This window comes from Stylophora pistillata, chromosome 3 (assembly GCF_964205215.1).
Source record: "Stylophora pistillata chromosome 3, jaStyPist1.2, whole genome shotgun sequence".
Lineage (NCBI taxonomy): Eukaryota > Metazoa > Cnidaria > Anthozoa > Scleractinia > Pocilloporidae > Stylophora > Stylophora pistillata.
The window spans coordinates 18,019,889-18,044,478 of record NC_142521.1 but is presented as its reverse complement, the minus strand read 5'-3'; the positions used below and the strand labels follow the sequence as shown (position 1 = coordinate 18,044,478).

At 39.1% G+C, this 24,590-nt stretch overlaps 2 protein-coding genes and 1 pseudogene across 3 annotated transcripts; 1 reads left to right on the top strand and 2 right to left on the bottom strand.

Moving 5' to 3' along the window:
• Positions 1 to 906: 906 nt before the first annotated feature.
• LOC111342304 (retinoschisin-like) lies at positions 907 to 9,200 on the bottom strand. Its single transcript, XM_088752058.1, has 5 exons — positions 8,991 to 9,200; positions 8,157 to 8,488; positions 2,760 to 2,898; positions 1,267 to 1,592; positions 907 to 1,038 (listed from the first exon to the last, which is right to left on the bottom strand). The coding sequence occupies exons 2-4, from the start codon at positions 8,466 to 8,468 to the stop codon at positions 1,453 to 1,455; spliced, it is 591 nt and encodes a 196-aa protein (XP_088608184.1). The 5' UTR covers positions 8,469 to 8,488; positions 8,991 to 9,200; the 3' UTR covers positions 907 to 1,038; positions 1,267 to 1,452.
• A 501-nt stretch (positions 9,201 to 9,701) lies between these two features.
• On the bottom strand, positions 9,702 to 23,221 carry LOC148734846 (lactadherin-like). The gene is made up of 6 exons (XM_088752051.1): positions 22,369 to 23,221; positions 21,351 to 21,652; positions 20,942 to 21,086; positions 20,177 to 20,502; positions 18,387 to 18,525; positions 9,702 to 10,458 (listed from the first exon to the last, which is right to left on the bottom strand). The coding sequence occupies exons 1-6, from the start codon at positions 22,388 to 22,390 to the stop codon at positions 10,397 to 10,399; spliced, it is 996 nt and encodes a 331-aa protein (XP_088608177.1). The 5' UTR covers positions 22,391 to 23,221; the 3' UTR covers positions 9,702 to 10,396.
• Positions 11,326 to 12,402, top strand: LOC148734847 (uncharacterized; annotated as a pseudogene). Its single transcript, XR_015999439.1, has 3 exons — positions 11,326 to 11,589; positions 12,061 to 12,252; positions 12,335 to 12,402. The product of XR_015999439.1 is annotated as an uncharacterized LOC148734847 (transcript).
• Positions 23,222 to 24,590: the final 1,369 nt, after the last annotated feature.

Sequence of the window (24,590 nt, the reverse complement as noted above, 5' to 3'; positions counted from 1 at the left end):
ACAGCGGTGGTGCAGAATTCATAAGATGAGGGAAGAGATCCCTCGTATTTTAATAAGCTAAGGTGAGATCCTTGAATCTGTTTTTAAACGATTTGCTTTTTAATGATTTCTTGAAGTAAACCCTATAAAGTAGAGCTATCAAGTGAGGTTTTACCTGTGAAATTGTTAACACATCTTTCCTGAGCTGCTGTCAGATTCCTTGTAGAGAGTGAAGGTCACACCATCATTGCTGTACTGGAAACTGTATTTGGTGACCCATTCTTTGAATCCATGTCTTCCCTGAGTCGCTATTACCGTTATCCGTGCAAATGTATTAAGATCCACTTGTAACCACTGATTAAGATCATTTGTGAGTGCCGACCAGCCACCCTGCTTTTGATCATTTCTCTTAAGGTGCAGTCTTCCCTGTATTACAGAATGGTTACCATCCAGTTGCGAAGAGGCACTAATCTGAGCATCTTCTATTGCCTGACTTTCCATCCCAGGGCAGTCATACATGCTGCATTTGTTGTTAAGAGATATGTGTCAGATGCAGATTCTTTCTTTTAAAATAGCTTCCTGTGATAAACTATTGTATTGACCCAAAGGATTGGTTGATTTTGGTCAAAATTACGTCAATAAAATACCAAAATTATGGCCCACGCATTCATCTCATCGTACTGTTTATCTAATTCTCTCAAAAGTCCCCGATTAATGATGCACGAAAAATGATGCTGCGATGCTAAGGCCCCTCTGACTTGCTGGTATATCGGGAAAAAATGTCTGTGGCTGAAAGACTGTCCCTAAAATTTTCACAACTGTCTTTGAAGTCCCATTACGCTTCGCAATCAATCTAATTGATTTATTTTTTACATTTTTTGGCCACTAAATTCTAAACTCTACATTTATAATTGCCATACGTGGACAGCCATATATCTCTGTTCTCATGGAGATCTTATTGTGCCAGCCGGTTGGTATAAACCGTATAAACCGTGCTGTGTTTGGAGGATTCAGATTATTATATACAATGGTATCACTTCCTTTATTCCCATTCAGCACCTGTAAATTGTATAAGTATCATAGATCAACTGAATTTTTGGAGGGCCTGTAAAACTGACATACACTGCCCTTACCTTTTAATTTCAAGAAAGTAAAAAATATCATTATGCATTTTTCCAAATGATTTCAATTGTTGAAAAGAAATTGGATTGAAAGAGTTGTCGCCTAGAGCGGCTTTGGATATTGCTCTTGTCTATCACACGGATGGGAAATCTAACTTAGACATACCGTCCATTTGTTGTCACCCTGTTGCTTGTAATAATGGAAGTTTTTTCCATCGTCACTGTACTGTAACTTGTACTTGGTCACCCACTCGTTGCTGGCATTCAACCCTTGATTCGCCACACGCGTCACTCTAGTATATCTGCCAAGATCTACCTGCAGCCATGGGTTTTTATCGTTTAACTGAGCTGATCATCCACCAGCCATATTTCTTTCTTCTTTAAAATTGAATCTGGTCTGACTTGGTGAATAATTGTCATCCAGTCGCAAAAAAGAACTAACCTGGATATCAGTAATTGTTCCATCCTCCAAACCAAGCGGTGCTAAGCATCCTTGATTTTATTTTAAAGAAAGGGACAATGAGAGAAAAGAAGCAGAATAAGAAGAAAATACGAATGGGTTGCTGTATCTCTTTGAGGGGATAAACTAACCAATCTTTGATTTGCTTTACTTGATTTCTTAGATATTTTAGTCCTCTATTTTCTTACCTTATGGATGAAGTGTGAGTTTACTAAGTGTTGACTCGATGGAAGGCCTTTTAGGGAACGAGCTTAAGGTGGTTGAACACAGTTTGCGTGCGGTTAGCTGCAGTTCGCGTGACGGCGCGGGTTTTAATTCACACAAACAAACATCGCGGTGAAAAGTTTTTCTTGTGTTTTCGTCGGCTTTTCAACGTGATCCTCTTATTAGAAGTTGGAAAACGAGTTAATCAAGATGCGTCCAACTACGTTTAACTATGGAAAAAAAGTCGTGGAATCGGTCGAGTCGATTCGCAACGATGGCGTGACCTACTGTGGCCAAGAGGAGAGCCGCAACAATCATTTATTTTTCAGAATTCTGCTAATTACCCTTCTGTCAGTGCTGTTTTCAAGATCCGCCTACTGTGGTGAGACTGAAGGAATAGCAAGCAAACACAAACGCTACAACGAAAAAGGAAAAACAACTCAACCACACCTATCTATCGGGCCAAGTAAAAGCGGCGAAGCGCAAAGCAATCTCAGACCGAGGCAGCCAAAAGTGAACTTGCAAACGACGCTCAATTTCTCTAAACGAAACCGAGAACAAGGAAAACAACAACAGACAGGCCGAACCTCGCATTCTTCGCGACAAGAAGATCGGCACTTTCACTTCTACCATAAAGATACTTAATGAATGACACACACTTGAAACCTATCAAAACTGTGCTCAGCCACCTTAAGAGGGACTTGACAGAAGTAGCTAGAGATGCGGGGTCTTTAAGAGCTGCCCTTCATGCATTGGTTTATTCAAGTATTTGTTCTTATTTCAAACTACATGTAATATGCAGTTGGAGGTATATTGTTAGCCATTATCTTTTATCAAAAATATTTCAACTTTAATGTTATATCATTGAGTTTGTATCATGAATTATTTTACAAAAGCTGATGTGAATAGCACTTTAAAAGTTTAAGTTTATATGAAAAAAGTTGAAATTTATACAACTGCTGAAACAGCAAATGAGATAGACCTCGATATGATACCTTCACAACCATAGATTTCCACTCTCATAGAGATGTGATTTCGCCATTCCACCGGAATGAACCGGATGTAACGTGCCGTAATTTGCCTTGCCAACTTATGATATACACTGCTGTCGGTGTCTTGATTACCATCAAACAGCTGAAAAGAAGATCATCCTCTTTTTACTGTATTAAAAAGCATTGTGTTGACTAGCTTTAAAATCGCTTTTATAAAATAACTGAGATAGTGCACGCGCTCTCATAGGCCAACTGGTCAGAAAATACCTAAACAAAGTTGTAACGTCACATTTTTGGTGTTTGCACAATTTGAAAACATTTCAAGCCCAAAGCTTTTACAGTACTCGGAAAGTAATAAAGAATATTGAAAATGGATAAAATTTGGCAAATTTTTATTTGGGGTTTAGCTGTTTCTTTCTCCCTGAGACCAAGAAAAAAAGGAAAAAAATTAAGAACTTCAACGCTATATCTGGCTCGATGAATATGAACTGGACGACCTCATGGAGGGAGCTCAAGTAAAGATGACAACATTTGAGTCCTGCAATGATATCCTCTACGAGACACTATCATACTTACCAAAAAATGTTCGCGAAAACGCATATCAAACTTTATAATTTTTCTCTCAGCTCGGGAGTGGGCGGTATTCTATAAATCCTGCGATCTGATTGGTTCCGAGAGCGGGAAGTATTCTCCCATCCGGCCCGCTCACAGCTTGAGTCGCTTGAGTGACTTTGCAGAACATTTCAAGCTTCGTTGCAATTTTTGACAAATACATTTCATTTTGCCAGCTGGGCAGACTGTATAAGCGAAAAAATCGGCCACGACCTTTTAATGATAGACAACATTAATTCTTTCTTCTCTCTCGCTCTCAAATCACTTATGCTTTCCGCAAAAATTGATTTCGAAGTAGATTTTGTGGTGCTAAATTAGTTTTTAAAAAGATTGAAACGTGGCCTAAAATCAAGTTATTTAAGGATCTTTCACAAATAGTAACTCAGAAAGTCAAAACAAGAGGTAGTTGCAGCTAACCTCGCCTCCCGGCTAACTCAATTGGTTAGAGCGCTGGACTGTTGTGCGGGAGGTCGAGGTCGATGGTTCGAGCCCCGGCCAGACCAACACTCAAGGTCTTAAAATAACTAAGGAGAATGCGCTACCTTTCTAAAATATCAAGAAATAGATAGACATTCTAGTCTTCTCGGATAAGGACGAATAAACCGTAGGTCCCGTCGCCTGGATCTAGTAATTAGTTAATTTGGTTAGGCAGGGGACGTTAAAGAACCCACTCACGAGATTACTGTGATGTGGTCTGGCCTGTTTACTGGGAATTGGGGGGAGGGGGCATCTTCAAATAAGTTTCCTTCGATTGTTTGTAAACTGCTGATGCAGTCCGGCCAAAGTCCCCCGAAAAGTGTTGTGATGCGCATTTGATCATATCCACATGTTAATTTGCGCAATATGAATATTAAATTATTATTATTATTATTATTATTAACAATTACGTTGATGAATGTGACTCTCTTTCATTCTTAATTCTTCCACACAATTTGTTCGTTTGTGATACGTTGACCGAAGTTTTAAGTTCTTCTGGCCTAAAAATACACTTTCACCTATTCTTTGCAAGTTGTTGAATTTGGAAATTTCTACCGTAAACTTCACGACAAAAACCGAAGGAATTCGATGAAAAGTCGCATTAAATCCCTTTGTGTCAAGCTGGAGAGAGTCTCACTGATTTCAGCTTTTCGGTGGAGGAAAGACAGATTTACACACATCGTGGCAGAAAACAATCAAACAGACTGACAGCTCCAAAATACACATCTGCATTCACTTACAATTTGACTTTCCGTGAAATTTTAAAACAGAACAGAGGTAAATCCTCGAAGATTAAGAACGAGTCTCTGTAAGAATCAAACACCTTGGGAAATGAAAATTTTCAAACCCCCTTCAAGTTTTGCGCGCAGTTAGGCACTCAGGGAGGAATCACAAAAATGCCCTTTTTAAAGGTTGCAGCACTTTTGTTGCCATGGGAACAACGGCTGCTTGTTCGAGGCCTGAGGCCTCATTTTCATACAAAAACATCGCAAAAAAAAGTGTAAAGTGTTTGTTTCTCTATCTCAACCTAAATACAACATTACAGATTGGTACTTCTAGCAGAAATAGTGACATCATTCGTCTTTACTTTGATGCATTCGATTTTCTCTGGGAGTGAATGTGAACACACCAGTAAATTATTTATCTTGGTATAGTTTCTCTCATTTTTGCTGTTGGGTAAAACAGGGAAAACGTTTGTCTAAATTTCTCCAAGTTATGATTTATACTCTCACTTTCAGTGTTTACGAAATTTCAGTCAAGGTTTTCCTCACTTTTTTTGTTTGCTTTTACTTCAGAATGCGCGAAAATCTGCTGAAATATCGAAAAACGTCCATTTCTCGTCTTCTTTGGAGCAACCTGATGGAAACTTCATGGAGAAATCCAGCGTCACACCATCGTGATAACGTACATGTTTCTGACAAATGCCCGATGTCACGATAGTTTCGTGTAGATCAGCCAACTTTAACATGTTTCGAATGACAGACATGGTGTATCGTCGGAGGATTTTGGATTGCTCAAATTCCCATGAAAAAGGTACAGTACTCGGAATCTGGATGATATGCACACGATTTAAGGTACATGTTTGTAGTTACGTCGGGTAGTCTTCCATGAAGGTTGATCAATTTTTCAAAATATTAAAGCTAGAGGCGAGATTTGTCTTCGGGATATTGCTCAGAAGATAACATTCCTTCAAAGTCTTGCACTTTTCATTTGTGTGAAACATTTGTTGTTGAAAACATTATATGTAAACATTGCCAATTTATGCAATATCTGATTTTTGAGCTTCGTTCGCGAATTACCACCATGAAAAGTAGAGGCCGGCCCGCAGAGATTTTTACATATTTAAAAACTAGAATATTAGAACCAACCAAGCACGTAGTTTCAGTTCCAAAATCGGTGTACTTTTGGAGAAATTTAGACAAGCGTTTTCCCTGTTTTACCCAACAGCAAAAATGAGCGAAACTATACCAAGATGAATAATCTATTGGTGTGTTCACATTCCCTCCCAGAGAAATCGAATGCATCAAAGTAAAGACGAATGATGTCACTATTTATGCTAGAAGTACCAATTTGTAGTGTTGTATTTAGCTTGAGATAGACAACTAAACATTTTACACTTTTTTTGCGATGTTTTTGTATGAAAATGAGGCTCCAGGCCTCGAACAAGCAGTCCTTGTTACCATGGCAACAAGAGTGCTGCAACCTTTAAAAGGGCATTTTTGTGCATCCCCTCTGAGTGCCTAAGGTGTATGCAAAATTTGAAGGGGGGTTGAAAATCATCATTTCCCTAGATGTTTGATCCTTACAGAGACACGTTCTTCAGTTAATCGTCGTTGGAAATAAACAATACTTTCTGTAAGATCTCTGAGTGCCCTTTTTTACGAGAAGATCGTCGCACGGTCATTTGACTCGTGTGTTTATCATACCAGTACTATTGCTTGTTGAAAAGCGTACATGCACTTTAATCCTCTTCAATTGACAGGTATCACATCGTGACAGATACTTATCAAAAAATGTTTCAAAATTTGCTCAGAAGCCTTTTGAGTTACCGTAAGTTTACAAATAAAAATGTTTCAGAGAAAGCTTTCTCTTTAATATGAATAACGTCTGTTTTCTTTATCATCGATCCACTCCCTTAAAAAACTGTTATGTTTATGGAGGATTTTCCCGTAATTTACTCGTGAATGTAGCTCTAAATCATTCCGGTTCTTTTGGCAATCATTTAGTTATATGTTAGAAAAAAATTAAAATGTTCTCATCAGCAGAGGTAGGCTCTGTCTTGAGTACCGCCCTTGGCGAACGGCCTCAGGCGGTATCCAAGACCTCGGACAAAGTTTTTCCCCATACGGACCTCCCGGTTGGTGAATAACATATATTTAACAATTATTCGCCGAAGGCGAGGTGAATATCATTGAATAATCCCCGAGACGAAGTCGAGGGGATTATTCGACAATATTCACCGAACCTGAGGCGAATAACTGTTTTAGTATAATTCAGAGCTGAACAACAGAGAAATTTCTAAAATCAAAACATTTTAGTAACATTTATTAACATTTTGCTTTAACATTTTATATAAACCGCGCGGAGCGGTTTATATAGCGTCATAGAAGGAACCGCTCGACCTATCAGATTGCTGGAAACTCTTTGCTCGGCTCCGAAATTATACTAAATATATATATATATATATATATATATATATATATATATTCTACAGAGTGCGTTTCCTCAAAACAAACATCGCTCATCTGATCGGTTGCCTTATTTTGGCTTTCAATTTTTTCCAAAAATGTAATTTTCTCAGAGACGGTCTCGCCGTAAAAAACAGCTATCCCATTCAGAATGGGACAGCAAAACTTTTTTATTATCTAGCAGAACTTCACAAAGCACGATAAGCGATTCAGCTTCTAAACCATGTTTTTCGGCTGCTAAATTCATTCATCTTCAGCTTGATCAAACATCTCCTCGTCCTCCTCCCCAAGGGATCGTATACTCTAAACAGAATTTTTCTGTCAAAACCCGGTGCCGGCGCTTGCTACGAACTTCAATTTCACTTTCATTTCTATAACGCAAATTTTGATCGGTTTAAGTGTTTCCAGATGCACGATTTGATTGGCTAGTTGGAAATGATATCGTCGGATGCATGTATTGAGAAAATCTATATCAATCAAGAAGTAAACAAATAGCATTTGTCGTGTTATTGGAGAAAAACATTTTATAAAAGCAAGAGGGAACTTTGTCCGTGTTTACATACTCTCACATAAACACGAGGAGTGGAGGGGGTATCATTGAACCGCACTTAAGAACCGAGGAGTCTTCTACAACAGATGATTCTTCAGAAGATGAATGTTGTTTACTTCGATCGACTCTAACACAAGCGAAAGCTTAACTGGCTACGAATCTGAACTGTATTACAATCCAGAATTTATTTTGCCGATGTTTTTCCCGTCTCTGACACTTTAAAATTGGTTGGATCGTCAAATTTCAACCTTGCTTCCATGGTTCACCCCGATTTCTAGGGTTGGCGGCTGATTCTTTTCTGAGTGATGAGCAAACTACTCGAGACCGTTTTTTGATCCCTTAACGCTACTTCCGTTATTTTCCCAAGTTCAATCGTTTTTTCCCTTTTCGGAGGTTTCAGTAATGATCAACGCGGTTTGTCGCTTCCGGAAAATTAATTGTAATTAGAATTTCCAATTAACTTATTTCCAACGGTAGAAATTCTACAATATCATAACCGTGGCTCGCTTTCGCACTTGCTATTACCTACCCCTGTTACCGAAAATCAGCAGCAAGTAATAAGACTGAAAATACCTTGAATGAGTTGTCGTCTTTTTCTTTGTAGAAATGGAAGTTCACTCCATCATTACTGTATTGCAACCTGTACTTGGTCACCCACTGCCCTGGCCGATATCCATTCCTCCCCTGAGTTGCGACACCAGTCACAGTGGTATAGCTGCCAAGATCAACCTGAAGCCACTGTTTAAGATCCAGTACACGAGATGACCAGGCTCCTCTCTTTACTCCAGTAAATTTTAAATTCAGCCTGGCCCTTGATGTGGCATGATTGTCACCCCACTGTGTAGAGGCGGTTATTTGTGAATCCTTGATTGCTCCACTTTCCATTCCAAGAGGTGTGCTACACACTGAAATTAGTGAACGTAAATTTATTGAGAGAGATGTCATTCGTCTCGTTTGGTGCAAGGAAATGAGAAGTTAGGTCCACTTCGAAGAATCGAGTCCTAGAACCTCAAACATTTCGCACCGAGGCTGTGTTACGAAGCTAAAGAACACTATGGTGAGGTAGGCTATTATTAGGTTCATAATGACACTTGTCCCGCATGTTGCAGCTACTAGCATTAGAGATGTCAGTAGTGTCTTGTGGGTGAATAGAATGGGAAGGATGGTGAAAATGACGTGCACTTCCAAGAAAAAGATTAAGTAAATATCATTACATTGAGCGTGTTTGCTGTAATTTATTTACCGATGCGAATCCGCTTTATATCAGACTATAAGTTTCTCGGGAGATGTTGCACTTGTTTTCTTAGCTTTGTGCTAACTATCCTTTTACATTAAAATAAATTTTTATTTAACGGTAAGAAGGTATGTAAAAGGACATCCCTATTTTTGTTACAGTTGAAACGTTACCTGTACAACCTTAGATCTCTATTCTCATAGCTATGTTTGTATGCCACGCTATGGGTAAGATCCTTAAGTATCGTGCTGTGATTTGCGGTTTGAGAATATTGTAAACAGTAGTTTCACTATCGCTGTTTCCAGTAAATCTCTATGCAAGAAAAGCACAGAAAGCAAAACGATTAACAATAAAAGAAAAGATAGTTGAAATTCAAAAACGATCTCTGGCAAAAATGATTAAAAACTACGAGCTTTCGACTGCCCGAACTGTAGTCTTCGACGGGTAAAATGAATGATAAGCAAGCGATGAGAGACTTTAAATAAAGACTTGAACTGCGAAATAATGAGAATGTAAATGATTATGAATATTTGTTAAAAAGAATGTTGAATTGTTCAGGTAACGGGCAAGAATTGTTATCTGCGTTAGGTGTCATTCTGGTATGCCACGGTTTTTCTGGTTCTAAAAGAACCTTTGTCAATAATTGACGCATTTCAAAATCAGTGGCGTGGTTGTTGGACCAGGCGTGATTAGCAATTCTAGAACCTTTAGCCGCATTCTTTTTTAACATATATTCAAAATCAATTACATTCTCATTATTTCGAAGTTCCTGCCTTTATTTAAATTCTCTCATCGCTTGTTTGTCATTCGTTTAATCCGTCGAAGATTGCAGTTCCGGCAGTCGAAAGCTCGTAGTTTTTAAACATTTTCACCAGAGATCGTTTTTAAATTTCAACTATGTTTCATCCTGGCTGCGGCCTTTCAATATTTTCAAGTAAAAGAATAGAGTTATGCGTTTGCCTTTTATGATATATTTGAACGATACACGCTTATAGAGACTTGTATGGCTCAAGAAAATACTCGCTTGTTAGAGAAGTTCTTTAACTGGAAACCTGGCCTTGAGATCTACAATGTACCATAATCTTTGTTCTCATTGGGTCAGAAACCTACTTTCCAATTTTGTTACACTTCAATCGAAAAAATTAACACTGCTTCAAGTGCTCTTTTTTCTTTCCTAAGACTGCTTTCAGCCTGATTGCATGTACAAACAACTATTTACAAAGCTATGAAATATTTTGTTCAAATTTATGTCTGAAGTTTTTAATGATGCCAATAATTCTCAGGACAGCTCTACATTGATTTAGTTGAGGCTGCGTACCTTGGGAATGCTTCCAACAACCTTGTAAGACTTGAAAGTGATTTCGTTAATACTGTATTGTAACTCAAAAGAAGTCACCCACTGGTCATAGCCATCCCTCCCTTGAGTTGCCACTCGTGTTACTCGATTGTAACTACCAAGATCCACCTGAAGCCATTGATCACGGTCATTTGTTGGAGGAAGCCAACCGCCTTGTTTTATTCCACTTATCTTGGCATTCAGTCTGGCACGCTGTGGGCCATGATTATCATCCAGTTGTGATCATGCACTGATTTGACCATCGGAGATCAATCCACTCTCCATACCGACTGGTGAAATACAATCTATAAGAGAAAACGGACCATCAATCATCTACACTGGTCTACTTGGAGAACCTCCCACCCTGATTCCATGATTTGTAAATTAATGTTTTTATTTTAAGTCGAGTCATAGTTTTCGACAAAATGCTGAGGATACCTTTCCATCATTTCCTTTCCATTCTCCTCTATTAATATTTGGTTTTATTTGTGTATGTGGATATACCACTTTGTAAATGCGCCAAAAATATAATTGATTTGGGAAATTTAAGGAACTTTATTTATTCTCTCATTTTCTATTGGAATACGTTTGACAACTGTTACTTTTATGCAGGCGTCCTATGAATTATTTTTCTATGGCTGAAAGTAGACCTTTATTCGGGTGCGATAAACATTACATCGTGTCATGGTTAAAAATGTATAAATCAGCAGAGAAGGTTGATGTTTCTCTTTTCACGTGTAATCTTTCTAACAAGATTAACAACTTGTTGGATATAATATATAATATCATGGATATACCATAATTAGATGATCTTAGGTCGTCAGTTAATTTAATTTATTAGTTTCGCCGACAGGCAGGGACTCCGCAACAGCTTACGCCAATTAGTGCGGGCCCAGTAAACAGGCCCTAACCAAATTAACTAATTGAGCGTTAAAGGGAAACTGAAGCCTAAAATTGGTATTTGTTTTGCATTCATTCCTAGTTAGCTTTAGAGGAGTAAGATAAAGTGGCGATATTCATTTTCGTTCACTTCCTTTTTTTTTTACGAGAAAATTCGATTTGAAGTTGCCTTTTTCCCGCTTTTGCGCCTGTAAGACCGTCGGCTCAAAATAATTAGCAGTTGTCGTTTATGAAGTCAGTGGGGAACCAGCTTGAGAAGGCCTCATATTAAAGTACAAAGCTAAGCGCATTTCGCCCTTCATTTCCCAAATATGAGTAGTGTGCAGCCTTTTCAGTTCGAGCCGATGTATGATCCTGGTGAAGAACCAGTCGGCTCAGGCGAAGAAATTAAGCAAAAGTTCCGATCGATTATTCTTCGAGGATTGGAAACGCAGAATGGTGTCTTTGCGGCGGTCATTGCAAGGCTATGCGCACGGCCGACGAATGTTTTTGTTGTCAAGAACTTGAGGAGTTGAATCAGAAGTTTGATGAATCAGGTATGTTTCCGATTGAATATTTATTTTTTCGTATTAAAGCGCAAGCAGTGTTTACTATATGTACTGTGTAGATCGGTTGAGCTTCTCTTGTGTACTTCATTTTCATGATTTCAGTGAAACAACTTAGCCATTTTACAGTTGTGTACTTAGTTGCCAAGCCTTTGATTTGGAGTGAGGCTGAAGGAGACCTTGTCATGATAGAGACCTGTATCTTGTTAGCATGATAACAAAGTGATTTACATTTGAAAGGCAGCAAGGTTCGTATCATAACAAGGTCACCCTCAGCCCCATTCAAAGGCTTGGCAACCAAGCACACAACTGTATTTAAATGGACTATTCCTTACCTAATGTGCCATGTTACTCGGTGAAGCTTTTCTTGTTCACTTCATTTCATTAGTTCAGTGTAACAACTTTGTAAGTCAGACTTTTACTCCCGTAGCTTACCTCATTTTGTATTTCCTTTATCATCAGGAGTTCCTTGTATAACTAAGCACTCCAAATTTAGGATTGTTTGCCTCGATACTGGTGTGTTGTGTACGGCACTTATCAGTATTCACAACACACGCTGTAATCCTATCCCGGACCACATCGAGAACGGGTCAGTTTCCATTATTATCTTTTACAAAAGTCTTTCATCCCTATTTTATTTACCACCGCTTTCTGGTAACTACTTGTACCTTCCTTTTACCATCGAGGTTTTCGTTTCTTTCCTTTTTATTCATGTGTGTTTACCTTTCCTTTATAGAACGTGCGCCTGACAGCTTAATGCCAGTTTACCTGGTGGGTCCACGGCGTCTTGGGGCACAAAAATAGGAGAGTGATTCCAGCGTGCGTTATGAAAGCCATACGCAACACATTTTCTAATGCCAGTGGCACATGCTGTGCAACTTTTTATGCCGCGACTAAAACTCATGGCAAATTTAGCATAACAAAAGGTAACTAAACAGGTTTACAACGCGAAAACGCAGCTATCTTTCATGTGTAATAGTTCATTATTATTCATACCACTCAGCAAAAGAAAAAAAATTGATAATAACACTTAATTTTGGTCACGCGCGTTATCGTCGTGGGGATGAATAAGCCAAGCGCTTGAGTGTCTATGTACAAAATTCGCGCAACATGCCCTGACATCCGTTCTGTGTTTTAGGATTTGGGGCCATTTTCCGCCGCTCCATGTTTTAGGAGTTGGGATCATTTACCGCCAATCTACCTTTCTACCGTTCCACCGTTCCTGCTATAAGGGTCGTATTCTCTTTTCTCGCCTTTCTTCCCAATAAGCATGCGTGGCCGGGCTAGTTTCCAGGTGAAGACGAAGGACAGCGTGTTTGCGTTGAAGGTTTGAATGTTTGAATTGAAGGATTGTGTATCGGAAAGGACGAGTATCATATTCGCATTGAATAACTGAATGTTTGGAAAAGAAGTTCGAATATTTGAAGTGATGAATAGGGTTACCAAATTAAACAACTAGATGTCTCCATAGTCGAACAGCAGATCTGACCTAAAAGATTAAGCGTTGGAATGGAAGAATTGCCGGTTTGAATTGAAGAGTAGAGTGTTTGAATTGCAGAACGATTGTTTCAAAATGAAGGATTGCGTATTTCTGTCGACAAAAAGCCTGTTTGAACTGGCGAATAGTGTATTTGAATTGACAAGTTGCAGTTTTGCGGTAAGGAATTGCATATTGGAATAGAAAGATAGCATTTTTACTTGCGGAACTGACTATTTTGAATTGCGAGATTGAAAATTTGAAATGCACAATAGCATGTTTGAATTAGACGACTGAATGTTTGGGTGGTAGAAAAACATTTTTAAAACGAAGGATTGCACGTTTGAATAGAAAAACAGCATGACTGAATCGAAGAAATATTGCTTTGAATTGAAACAATGGATGTTTAGTAAACAAATAGCGTCTCTGAATTGTCAAACAAGAAGTTTGAATAGAAAACTAACAAGTCTGACACGAGGATTTGAATTTTGACACTAAAAACGCGCCATAGCTGCCATCCAGGACAATTTGGAAATACTAAAATCGCTAGAAAAATGCAACGTCGCTCAATAAAAATTTGCATTTGAACGCGATGACTGTTTACAAGGAATTCTCCTGCTTACATCTAATAACAAACCTCTGAAGTTTTTTTGCCTCGAAACGATATATTTATATGGACCGCAAGTTTTCTTGACTGAGAGAAATTAGAGGAAGGTGGTAGTGACTTCCACAAGTTTTTTTCTGTCAGAAAAATATAGTTCTTTCGTCCGCTATATTTTTCTACTGATGGGTCCAATCGCAAATGTCTACATAAGATAATTGTATTAATTAATCGAATTTAAACGATCAGCCAATGAATTTTTATTGTTCCCAAGGTTTTTTGTTTTCCTCACTACGATAACAGTAGAAGTGATTCACAATATTAGGTTTGTGCTTTAAATAAAGATATTCAAGTTCACTCGAAAGATAAGTTTTAACTGTAACAAGCCTGGTTATTGGCCTAGCACTTCAATCCTGACTGACACTCGAAGCCAAAATTGAACCTTGTCCACCATATTGCTTTACACCAATTAAAAAGTGCTACGTAAGACCTATTGGGCATTTTCTTGCACAGGAAAAACCAAACGGAATTACTGATTCTGGCCCTTTACGGCCAGAATAATAATTACGACTTCATCTCTGACGAAAAGGCGGCAGTAGGCATTATTATAGCCTACAAGCAGGTCGTTGTTTGGTCTTGTCACGCAACTTTGGAGAGAGAGCGTTGTGTAACGAGTTCAAATTAGGATTGTGGAGGGGACTGCAGGAGGCGTGGTACCATTGCAGTTTATTATTGCCAACAGTTATTCAGAAACCAGTATCAGTTACTCAGTGTCCCATTTCAACTTACATATCCAAAAAAATAACTCCTGCATTGGTAGCATGCTTATGTTTATTTTAAGGAGGCTCGAAAGGGCTCTTTTGACCCCGCAGAGAATGAATACCAAGATACAGGCAAGCAAATTACTCGCGAGAGTAATTTTCCGTGTACCTCTACTGTTTCCAGTGGAAGTGGTTGTTTGAGAAACAAAAATAGAAAGTTCGCTTTTTGAAAGCAGGTAGGAAAATGTTTGGATGGCAGGACTCTGGCCGAAACAGGTCAACAAAAAATTATCTAAAGAGCTAAAGGAGGATGGTGAAGTTGATACCGCATTGACTTTGATTCCTCATAAAATGAAAGAACCGGGAGCTTTCCTAAACAACTCACTGGAAGATGGAAAGGAAAATTAAGTCATTGTTGGATCCACGATTGTAAACATTGACAGTTATTATGAAGAAAATGGAGAAGTATAAATGCTGCCATGAAAATCAACATAATTTAAGAAAGGATTGCAAAATTTGTTTTGTTTTTTCATTTAAAACGAATTAATGAAAGTTCACAGTTATGACAGTGGTAAAGAGAGTAAACGAAAAATGAAGCCAAAGCTTGTTCATACCTCTAGTACCTCGAAAACTAGAAATTTTTAAGGAATGTGTAAAAATCACAAAACAATATGAATCCATCTTCAGGACGAACGCCTTTTTCACCGCTGAGGGCATCCATCGATTAATCGAAAGGTACAAAATTTTAACGAACACCTTTTGCTTCTAGTGTGTGGGTTCGCTCTGAAGTCCGTAATAAATTCTTACACCTTCCCTTCCATTCTGTTTCACACCGCCTCGATCTCTTTTATCGTAGAGTCTCGGAAAGCTTCAAAAATGTTTAAGAAGTTTTATTTTTGCAACCTTCTCTTGCGCTATGATGGGCTGAGGAGAACATGCTAATCGGAGATATCCTGTAAGTCACGCACGTAAATTAAAGAAAATCTGTTATTTACATTTCGCGGCAACGTTTCGTTCATGAAATCTTCAGTTTCCATCACAGTTTCGATATACAATCTTGCCTGTTCTTTTTCCTTTGTCCGATTTTCAATGGTAGTCAATTGGTAACTTTACTTCCATGGCTTTCCCCTGGAAAAACATTTAAGATGTCAATATGCCGATTTCTCGGGGTTGCCAGACACGCATTAGAAGTAAAAGGTTTTCGTTAAAATTTTGTACCTTTCGGTATGTCCGCGGTCATTTTCACATTTGCACATAGATAAATGTTTACCTCGACCCATCATAAAAAGTAAAAGGTTTGCAAACAGACAAATCTAAAGGAATTTACGAAGCTTTTGGACTCTGCATCTCATACAACAATAACAACAACAAAGATGCCCCTTGAGCGACCTGGTACTGGCTCGACCAATCCCGGCATTCATTCTGACCCCAGTATTAGCAAAGTCGCGTATTTTAGCTCACACTTTTATATCCAGTCACGTGTTTTAAACGATACCGCTGGCTCAATGGCTCATCTTCGCGAGGACAAGTCCGCGTCCGCGCGATTAATCGACGGATGCCCTCTGCGGTGAAAAAGGCGTTCGTCCTGAAGATGGATTCATATTGTTTTGTGAAATTTACACATTCCTGAAAAATAAGTCATTATTTGAGACTAAGACGACTGCTTACCGTTACGACTGGTGGGACAAACCAGCACCTACCGGCTTCTGGACCATGCTTGTCGGAAGATGAAGCTCTCCATCCAACGTCTGGATGGTATCTTGTCGTTGTTCCACGAAGATGGCTTGATCGAAGGCCTCATTCGGTGATACACATTTACCATGATTGACCGATATAATCGTTCGTGTGCAATTTGAAGTGAAGGAGTGAAAAGAATTTGGAGTGAAAAGACTTTGATTTGACGTTTTCCAGATTGTCATGAGTGTCAAACTTAGCGGAAAAGAGGGTTTCATATACATCACTCAATTTGTAGGTCACAGATTTTTTTCTCGCAAATTTCAAGTATTCGAGGTACTAGAGGTATGAACAAGCCTTGGCTTCATTTTTCGCTTCTCTCTTTGCCACTGTCATAACTGTGAACTTTCATTAATTCGTTTTAAATGGAAAACAAAACAAATGTTGCAATCCTTTCTTAACCAATATGAGCTTGCATTCTCTTCCTAGTTGTAATTTACAGTTCATCGAGGTAAATATCAACAATCTTTCTAACAATTTTCGGATAAATGTTTTATTTTAATTATACCGTCTGCGGTTGAATTAGAATTAAAGTCTCATCCACATCTTTTTATGTCTTGTTTACTTGAAAATTATGTTGATTTTTATGGCAGCATTTATACTTCTCCATTTTCTTCATAATAACTGTCAATGTTTACAATCGTGGATCCACCAATGACTTAATTTTCCTTTCCATCTTCCAGTGAGTTGTTTAGGAAAGCTCCCGGTTCTTTCATTTTATTAGGAATCAAAGTCAACGAGAAACAAATCGCAGCACTCGGAGATATCCACTTAATTTTCGCGAAATAAAGTAAGACCCACCGAGCGCACTCGTCGCGACTTTGCTGATGCGGCGTCAACTTCACCATCCTCCTTTAGCTCTTTAAATAATTTTTTTTGTCGCGTATTGCAAAAACCGAAAATAAAGCTTGCTAAGTTGATGAGCTAGTATCTCGAAAATTAGCTCTGTGACCAACCCGGATTTTCTGTGTACAAATAATAATCATCATTACGTGTTTGTGAAGATAATTAAAAAAATTATCTGGTGAAAAATTTTTTACATCTGGTAACAGAATTTTCCAAAATAGCTCAAGTGCTACTAAACAGTTTTTTTTTATATCACTTGTATAGATAGAGAATGTGATGTTTACGAAATTTAAAAAAAAGAAAAAAGATCACCGACTTACTTTATGAGATATCTTTCAAAAACCGAGTTTTAGAGGGTCTTTTAGCACCACTGTTTTGTTGCCATGGCAACAGATAAAGCCTGACTAACACCCTTAAAAATTGTACTTAAATAGTTTTATAAAGATGTCAAACATTACCCTGATGATAAGTTTGACAATCCTGATATTTTTTATTATTTGGCACTTGCCGTTACTTGTGGAAAACCCTTTCGAGCCTCCTTAACTCGAGTCATTTTTTTCGACAGAATGCTGAGGACACCTTTCCACCATTTCCTTCCATTCTCCTCCATTAACATTTTGGTTTTATTTGTGGACATACCACTTTATAAATGTATCGAATTTGTAATTGATTAGGGAAACTTAAGGAACTTTACTTATTCCTTAATTTTCTATTGGAATAAGTTTAACAACTGTCATTTTTATGCAGGCGTCCCATGAATTATATTGTCTACGGTTGAAAGAAGACCTTTTACACCTGTTCGATAAACGTTACATCGTGTCATGATTAAAAATGTATAAATCAGCAGAGAAGGTTGATGTTTCTTTTTTCACGTGTAATTTTTCGAACAAACCTGACGACTTGTTGGATATGAAATAGTAGATCCATAACTGAATGATCTTGGGTCGTCAGTTAGTCCATGTATGGGTTAACGACAAATAGCCGCGACAGATTTGAGTCAACCCCAAATGTAATCTATTCACTCCAATGAGTAACTATCAAGCGAGTTTGCTTTACCTCATTGTTAAATGGAAAGGTTACGAGGAGAAGGAAAAGATCAACCAGGGGATATTGTTAAATCTGAACTCTAAATTCTCAGAATCGCAATTGTAAGAATGCCATGACAAATGAGAAGGAGAGTGGATACTAAGAAAAGGTTGACGGTTGCAAACGCACACAACTAGTTATACACCAGTTCCGTTGGGAAATTATTTAAGTCATAGTGCTTCCAGCTTGAGAACTGCCTCCAGTTAAAAACAAAAAAATTTCCAAAGCAACCCCTTAACCCATCAGGAGAATATTTTTAAAAGAAAGAATCGTTTTCGATCACCTGGACATCCAAAGAGCTCTATCCTCATGGAGATATGTTTGTTCCACTTTGTTGGGATTATGCGCACATACCGTGCTTTGAGTGGCGGACGAAGTGTATTATACACAACCTCGTCACGGTCTCGGTTTCCCCTTAACTCCTAAAATGGTCACAAACGTCACAGTTAATTAAGAGTTGAATAGAGGTTTGAATACCATGCAAGTTTTCCAATACGGAAGGGTTTGTTATTGTGATTGTGATACATTAATCTACTGTTTGTTTGTTTGTTTTGCCAGCTTTACTTTCAGAGTTGCGCTTAACATAATAGGTAATGTATATGAGCACGATCCTTCGCAGTAAAGCACTATTTGAGCAATAGTGAAAATCAGACCTGAAAAAAATTTCAGGCCTGTACGGGATTCGAACCACTGACCTCTGCGATACTAGTGCAGCGCTCTACCAATTGAGCTAACAAGCCAACTGGGAGCAGGCCATCAAATTAATTCGACATAAATCCGTAGATGATAAATCAAACAACAACAAACATATGAAACATATGTGTGAACTGCGGTTATGAGACGTATATGAGCACGATCCTTCGCAGTAAAGCACTATTTGAGCAATAGTGAAAATCAGACCTGAAAAAAATTTCAGGCCTGTACGGGATTCGAACCACTGACCTCTGCGATACTAGTGCAGCGCTCTACCAATTGAGCTAACAAGCCAACTGGGAGCAGGCCATCAAATTAATTCGACATAAACCCGTAGATGATAAATCAAACAACAACAAACATATGAAACATATGTGTGAACTGCGGTTATGAGACGTATATGAGCACGATCCTTCGCAGTAAAGCACTATTTGAGCAATAGTGAAAATCAGACCTGAAAAAAATTTCAGGCCTGTACGGGATTCGAACCACTGACCTCTGCGATACTAGTGCAGCGCTCTACCAATTGAGCTAACAAGCCAACTGGGAGCAGGCCTGAAATTTTTTTCAGGTCTGATTTTCACTATTGCTCAAATAGTGCTTTACTGCGAAGGATCGTGCTCATATACGTCTCATAACCGCAGTTCACACATATGTTTCATATGTTTGTTGTTGTTTGATTTATCATCTACGGGTTTATGTCGAATTAATTTGATGGCCTGCTCCCAGTTGGCTTGTTAGCTCAATTGGTAGAGCGCTGCACTAGTATCGCAGAGGTCAGTGGTTCGAATCCCGTACAGGCCTGAAATTTTTTTCAGGTCTGATTTTCACTATTGCTCAAATAGTGCTTTACTGCGAAGGATCGTGCTCATATACGTCTCATAACCGCAGTTCACACATATGTTTCATATGTTTGTTGTTGTTTGATTTATCATCTACGGATTTATGTCGAATTAATTTGATGGCCTGCTCCCAGTTGGCTTGTTAGCTCAATTGGTAGAGCGCTGCACTAGTATCGCAGAGGTCAGTGGTTCGAATCCCGTACAGGCCTGAAATTTTTTTCAGGTCTGATTTTCACTATTGCTCAAATAGTGCTTTACTGCGAAGGATCGTGCTCATATACGTCTCATAACCGCAGTTCACACATATGTTTCATATGTTTGTTGTTGTATAATAGGTAATCATGAACAACTAAAGAATTAGGGCAACAACGAGGTTAGTCACCAGAGTGCTTTTGTGGTTTCCTTACCGTTGTTATTTCCTATTCAAACTGACGTGCAAGCATTAAAGTTACAGTATTTGCAGATGTATATTTTAATTTATGTTATAAATATGTCCATTAAAAGTTAGCTTAGTTGATAAAATGAGGAAAAACGATACCGTGATCGCAGTGTCTCCAGTTTTTTGGTAGAACTTGTAAGTCACTCCATTATCACTGTACTGTAACTTGTATCTGGTCACCCACTCATCAACTCCGTTCATCCCCTGAGTCGCCACTTGTGTCACTCGAGTGTAACTACCAAAATCCACCTGAAGCCATTGGCCAGTATCATTTGTGAGAGCCGACCATCCTCCGGCTCTGCTTCTCTTCGCATGAAAATGCAGCCTGCCTTGTTTTGCGGAGTGGTTTCCATCCAACTGCGAGGAAGCGGTGATTTGCGCGTCAGATATTGAGCTACTTTCCATGCCAAGAGGGACTGCGCATTCTGCAATGAATGAATTTTGATACTAGTCTATCAGTTATCAGACTTCTTAGGTAAGATCAAGCACAAAAAAAGAAAAAACAAATGCCATTCACGTTTTGATACTTAAAAAAATGCGTCATCATGAGGATTCTCATGATCGCGTCACGCGATCATCGTTACAATTACTTGCAGTTCGGTTACGAGCAAATTATAAAGCATACTTCAATTGAACGAACTTGCCTTTCGCGAGAAAAAAGGCATTTTTAATTGTAAAGTCTTAAGTCATTACACTAGAAATGACATTTGTAGATTCCGAAAGGTAAGTCTGATAACTGATGGGACAGCAGGGCTGAAGCATTAACTTGGAAATTAGTCTGTACTCCTATATCGACAACGGCAAATTAACCAATCAGATTGCGACATCACTGCCAATTGTGGAAAGACAACATTTAGACAATACCTAGACAACCATATATTTCGGCTCGCATTGCGACTTCTCCATGACTGATCCAGCGTAAAGGTTTGAATTGAATGTAACGAGCTGTGATTGATTGCCTCAGCTTTTTAGAAACTACTGACTGGTAGTCTAGATTTCCTTTAAACACCTGTGAAATGAAACATAATATAGCTATAGAGTCACTTATTATCGAATTTTGGCATATTTTAAGACTACTGACATCTAGGAGTGGTATAAGAAGAGCAGAAGACTGCGTGACCACTGTGTAATGAAGTAAAGGTTTCAACATAGCATGCAGCCAAAGGCGATAAAATAGTTAGTAACTACTCTCACGAAACTCACCTTGGACTGAAATAATCACATGAGCATGCAAAGGTGAGCCATGAACATTTCAATCACTTTATGTATATACCTTTGGTAAAGTTTCTCCAGGTTCCTTGTAAAAATAAAAGGCTATTCCATCATCGCTGTATTGTAAACTGTAACTAGCTGTCCAATAATTTCGCCTGACTCCTTGAGTTGCGACACTTGTCACAGTTGAGAAAGTTCCAAGATCAACCTTAAGCCATGGTTTATGATCAGCTCTACCAGCCACCCAGCCACCCAGTTTTAACCGCGCAAATTTTGCGGAATGGCGATCATTCAATTGGGTGGAGGCAGTGATTTGACTATCGGAGATAACCTGACTTTCCATCCCAAGTGGTGAGGAACAACCTGAATGGGTTTGATCAGAAAGGAAACAAAAAGAAATGGTGCTTGACTGCCACTTTCAAAACGACAATGCTTCACTCTAATCTATTATGATTTATATGATAAGCTGAATTATACGCGTATTTTGATTGGCTCTATCTCTCTATTGTTGAGGACAGACGCGTAGATAACGTCACTAATGACAAATTTTGCTCCCCTATTGTCTAAAACAATTAGATTCCATGTTGTTGTGGGTCTGTACAATTATAGATTGCAGAAATGTACGAATTATAAATCATGCATAAGTTTTAGAGGCATCTTTAGCATCATCAAAGATCATAAACTAAACGCTGAGAATTATGAAGAGTTGGGACTCTAAACCCCTACCTCGAGACACCCGCATATGCTTTTGAAAAACTCACAGATTTAGAGTAGGAGTGAATGAAGATACTAAGGTTCTCTTTCCTATTTGAAAGGAAAATAGTTTAGAAAAACCGTAGGAGAAGGTTTGACATGAATTCGAACATTTCGGCCATAAGGAGATTTCCTTATGAGTTTTTTATTTAATATTTTCTAGGTACAGTTTTTTAATCCTTTTTTGGTTATGTCACTTCATTAAATTTCGTTCTTAAGCACCAGAGGTGTTCTACACCTATGCTTCGCGTCTCCAAACTCTGATTTCATTCGAAACACTAAAGTGCTGTTTTTTCTCAACAGCAGACAATAATCTCATGAAATACCTCGACACCCATAGAGCTCCATTCTGAGGGATATATGGTTGTGCCACGTGACTGGCAATACCCTGATGTAACGAGCAGTGATTGGTGAGATCAACTTATTATACACAACTGTATCACTGTCTTGATTGCCGTAGAGTACCTAATTGTTAAAAACAAAACCAAAACTAACTGAGCTTGGAAAGGAACCTTACCTTCACACAAAAAGAGTTCACGTTCAATCTTTAAAAATACTGAAACGAGATGAGGGTGTCGCTGGGTCCAAAAGTTTACTTATTCCCCGGCGTTATGCTGCTGAAATCTTTTGTGTGAAGGTGTAGTCTGATCGTCCGGGTGAGTGTAGTCCTGAGAAGGACTGTTGTCGGTGGCAGTGACTGACGTTTCGACAACCTGTGCGGAAGTCATCATCAGAGTCAAGTGAATGATTGTTGTCAGTAGAATGTTCTTATTCCAGTTCGTGTGAAATGATCGGTTGGTTTTGCCGTGATGTTATTGGCTGTAAGACTCAAGTGACGTAAGTCGGTCGTGATTGGTCTGTTTCGGTCTGTCGGTAAAGCTAGGTTGTTCTTTTTCGGTCGTTTGTGATGTTTATGTCGTGAATGAGTCGTTTGTATGGGGCGGGTAGTTGTTGACATCTGTTTAGGGGAGTCTGTTCTAAGTTAGTAAACCAGCTTTCCAGAGTCAGTCGTTGAAAATAGTCAGTGCTGTAGGTTAGGCATTGCGCAGAGTCCCAGTCAATGTTGTGGTTGGTAAGTCGATGGTGTTCAGCAATGTGATTGCTGACATCACCTTTCCTCGTCGCCCGTCTGTGTTCAGTCAGTCTTGTTGTGAGGTTTCTGCCAGTCTCACCGATGTAGGATGCTTGGCAGATGTCAACAACTACCCGCCCCATACAAACGACTCATTCACGACATAAACATCACAAACGACCACTGATGAGGCCCACATAGGTCGAAACAGTGTGCGCCCTACTTACCTGACGCGGGATTTCATCTTTGCAAGGGAAAGTGTCGGTCCGAAACCTCATCTTGGGCAAGGATTTTGTAAGTATTCTCTCATTTTCAATTTATTCGACTGTGCTAAGTACCTGCCGGGAGTGGAACGCCAGTCTTTTTTTGTCTTGTTGTTTTCGGTCACCCATCTCTTTTTTGGTTTTTTTCGGTGGGTCCGAACTTTGTTGGGAACCCATCCAGGTTTCAGCTTTGCTGAACTTGGTGGGTTTTTTGCCTTTTTTGGCAATTGTTGTAGTCCTTTTTCTCTCCTTTCTTTCCTTTTTGTTTTTTTTCTCTCTTCCTATTCCTTTTCAAAATGTTAATTTGTGCTAGAACTTGTGTTGTCCATGCTACGGCGGCAGTTACGGTCCACCCTAGACCAGCTGTTCTCAAAATGTTAGAAAAAGTAATCGACTTTAATAAACTATCTGCGGTTCAGTTCGTTCCGGGAGGCCTTATTCGCCTCACTTTTAAAGATCCTGATGATATGGCGAGTCTTGTTGAGTCCGGTTTCATCAATCTCGATGGCGTAGAATGTAGCGTCACTAATTCTGATCGTCCGCACACGCTCGTCTACATCCATCATTACCCCGCTGAAGGGGATGATGAGATCCTTTGCGAGGACTTCAAGATTTTCGGGAAAGTCTTCTTATGTAAACGTCAAGCATTCATGGGGCGACCAGATCTTCTTACTGGATCGCGAATTCTTACTATGTCCATGGAAAAACCAATCCCCGCACAAATTACCATCGACGGCTACCCTGTGCGTATTTGGTATCGTGGTATCAAGCCATTCTGCTTTATCTGTAAAATCATGGGCCATAAAGCTGCTGACTGTCCCTACAATGGAAAATGCAGGCAATGTGGGGAAGCTGGTCATCTTGCCCGTAACTGCCCTTCCCGCCGTACCGGAAATGTCTGGGGCTCTACGCCCCATGTTGTTCCCCCGGCCGCTGATTTCCCGCCCATTTCTTCTGGAGATGTGGCCAATCTGCCGGGCAACGTTCCTTGTCCACCCAACGATTCTGTTGATCTTCCGTCTGAAGAAATGGTCATCTCTGCTCCTGGCAAAGCCAGTAATAATGAAATCAATGTTTCAATTAACGTATCTAATTCATCTGAGGCCTCAGGAATAAATTGTACTCCTAATAATAGTATCGCTGGTCAAAGCACCAGTTTAGTCAATAATAGTGAGACCGGTCAAAGTACCGGTCCTTTAGTTAATAATAGTGT

Coding starts and splice junctions, on each gene's coding strand:
- LOC111342304 (XM_088752058.1), bottom strand. CDS start 8,468: ATGGAAAGTGGAGCAATCAAGGATTCACAAATAACCGCCTCTACACAG. Junction 2,899..8,156: donor AAGACGACAACTCATTCAAG/GTATTTTCAGTC, acceptor TCTTCTTTTCAG/CTGTTTGATGGTAATCAAGA. Junction 1,593..2,759: donor GGAAATCTATGGTTGTGAAG/GTATCATATCGA, acceptor AATAAAATCAAG/GATGCTTAGCACCGCTTGGT.
- LOC148734846 (XM_088752051.1), bottom strand. CDS start 22,390: ATGGAGCTCTATGGGTGTCGAG. Junction 20,503..20,941: donor CGAAATATATGGTTGTCTAG/GTATTGTCTAAA, acceptor CATTCATTGCAG/AATGCGCAGTCCCTCTTGGC. Junction 10,459..18,386: donor AGAGCTCTTTGGATGTCCAG/GTGATCGAAAAC, acceptor TTTCTCTTATAG/ATTGTATTTCACCAGTCGGT.